Consider the following 1,869-nt stretch of genomic DNA (forward strand, 5'->3'; position numbering starts at 1 on the left):
TGGGGAGAGAAAAAAGGGTGGAAAACGTGAGGAAAAAGGCGGGAAACGCGAGGGAGAAAAGGTGGGAAATGTGAGGGGAGAAAAAGGTAAAAAACGCAAAGGGAAGAAAGGGTGAGAAAAGGGAGAGGAAAAAGGACAGGAAACATGAGGGGGGAAAAGGGTGGGAAATGTGAGGGGAAAAGAGCAGGAAAAGGAAGGATGTGGGGAGAGGGGAGGCAGTGGGGCAGACACTGGGGGGACTCGTGAGGTCACAACGGCGTAGGAAGGAATGGGGGGAATGATGGGTGGGATGGGGGGAATCGGGGGCACAGGGAGTTGGCAGGGGGCAAAGAGGACTGGGTGGGTGTGGAGGGAATGGGAAGCAGAAGGAACTGGGGGCAGAGGGACCAGGGAGGGCAGAGAGAACATGGGGGGCAGGGAAAGAAGGGGGCAGAGGGGGCTGGTGGGGACAGCGGGAACTGGGGGCTGAGAGAATGGGGAGACAGAGGGAACTGGGAGACGGAAGGAACTGAGGGGACACACAAGGAATTGAGGGGATGCAGAGGAAATGGGGGCCAGAGAGAACTGGGGTGGGGACAGACGGAATCGGGGCGGGGCAGAAGGAGTCAGGGAGCTGCAGAGGGAACTGGGGGGCACACGGGAGGTCCCGGGGTGCCCTCACCGGGGCTGCGCAGGATGGCCGAGAGCGCCGAGGTGCTGGAGTGGCCGAAGAGCCGCTCGTGCATGAGCTGCCGCTGCCGCGCCTCCTGCTCGCGCCGCAGCGCCTGCGCCTCGGCCGCGATGTCCGGCGGCATCACCGCCAGCACCGAGTCCTCCATGTCCTCCAGCACCGAGCGCCGCAGCTCCGACGGCAGCGTCTGGATGAACGTCACCGGGTCCATCGGCGCGTCCGAGCCCGTGGCCTGCGCCAGCTCCCGCCGCTGCTGCTCCGCCCGCTGCTGCGCCAGCACCTGAGGGGACAGAGGGGGTGGGACACGCCCGGGGGACACGCCCGTGGGGGACACGCCCATGGGGGGGGACACACCCGTGGGAGGGACACACCCATAAGGGGACACAGCCATAAGGGGAACACATCCCTGAGACCACACCCACTTTTGGACAAGCCCCTCCCCCCAAACACCCCCCACCTCACAGGAGAAACCTCCCCCAAACTCCACCCATAGAGGCCACACCCCCCAAAAGACCCCACCCACATTTAACTCCACCCCACACAAGCCCCACCCCAACACCTGTCACACCCCTGTGGCCCCACCCCTGGTCAAGCTCCACCCAGGCAAGCCCACGCCCCTTTGGCCACACCCCCCAACCACACCCTCCTTCAGCCCCACACCCCACCCCACCTCCCGGACCACACCCACCCAAACCCCACCCCACACCCCCACCCTCCTTTAGCCCCACCCACCTCCTCCTGGATGGCCGGAGGCAGCGCCGCCAGGAACTCGGGGCTGACCTCGGTCAGGCCGGGATTGGCCACCACGGGCGGGGCGGGGCTGGCGCTGGGCGGGGCCCGGGCAGGGGGGCGGATCCCCAGCTGGTTCTGCAGCACCTCCCGCCGGATGTCGTCGGGAAGGGCTGCCAGGAACGAGGGGTCCACGCCCTCCGGGAGGCTGATCCCTGGGGGGGGGACACATGTTGGGGACATCCCTGGGACCACCCAGGGACACCCCCCAAACCGCCAGGAACGAGGGGTCCACGCCCTCCAGGAGGGTGATCTCTGGGGGGGGACATACTGGGGACACCCCTGGGGTCCCCCCAGGGACACTGGTCAGGAGGGTGACGAGGAGGGGACAGGGGATACCAGGGGGGATGAGGATGGGGGGTGTGGGGGGTGCCACTGACCAGCCAGGGGGTGATGGGTGGGTACAGGGA

The 1,869-nt window shown here is 66.6% G+C and overlaps 1 protein-coding gene across 1 annotated transcript in view; it reads right to left on the reverse strand.

Moving 5' to 3' along the window:
• LOC108510222 (E3 ubiquitin-protein ligase HUWE1-like) overlaps positions 1-1,869 on the reverse strand; it is a gene marked incomplete at its 3' end in the record, with an annotated part of 17,901 nt that overhangs the window by 7,036 nt on the left and 8,996 nt on the right. The window contains exons 9-11 of the mRNA XM_017839898.1: positions 1,840-1,850; positions 1,403-1,614; positions 662-950 (exon numbers count right to left, since the gene is read on the reverse strand). Of these exons, the coding sequence (XP_017695387.1) occupies positions 662-950; positions 1,403-1,614; positions 1,840-1,850 (512 nt within the window). The remainder of the gene's footprint in view (positions 1-661; positions 951-1,402; positions 1,615-1,839; positions 1,851-1,869) is intronic.

The sequence above is a fragment of the Lepidothrix coronata genome, unplaced genomic scaffold, assembly GCF_001604755.1.
Source record: "Lepidothrix coronata isolate B3197 unplaced genomic scaffold, Lepidothrix_coronata-1.0 Scaffold553, whole genome shotgun sequence".
NCBI lineage: Eukaryota > Metazoa > Chordata > Aves > Passeriformes > Pipridae > Lepidothrix > Lepidothrix coronata.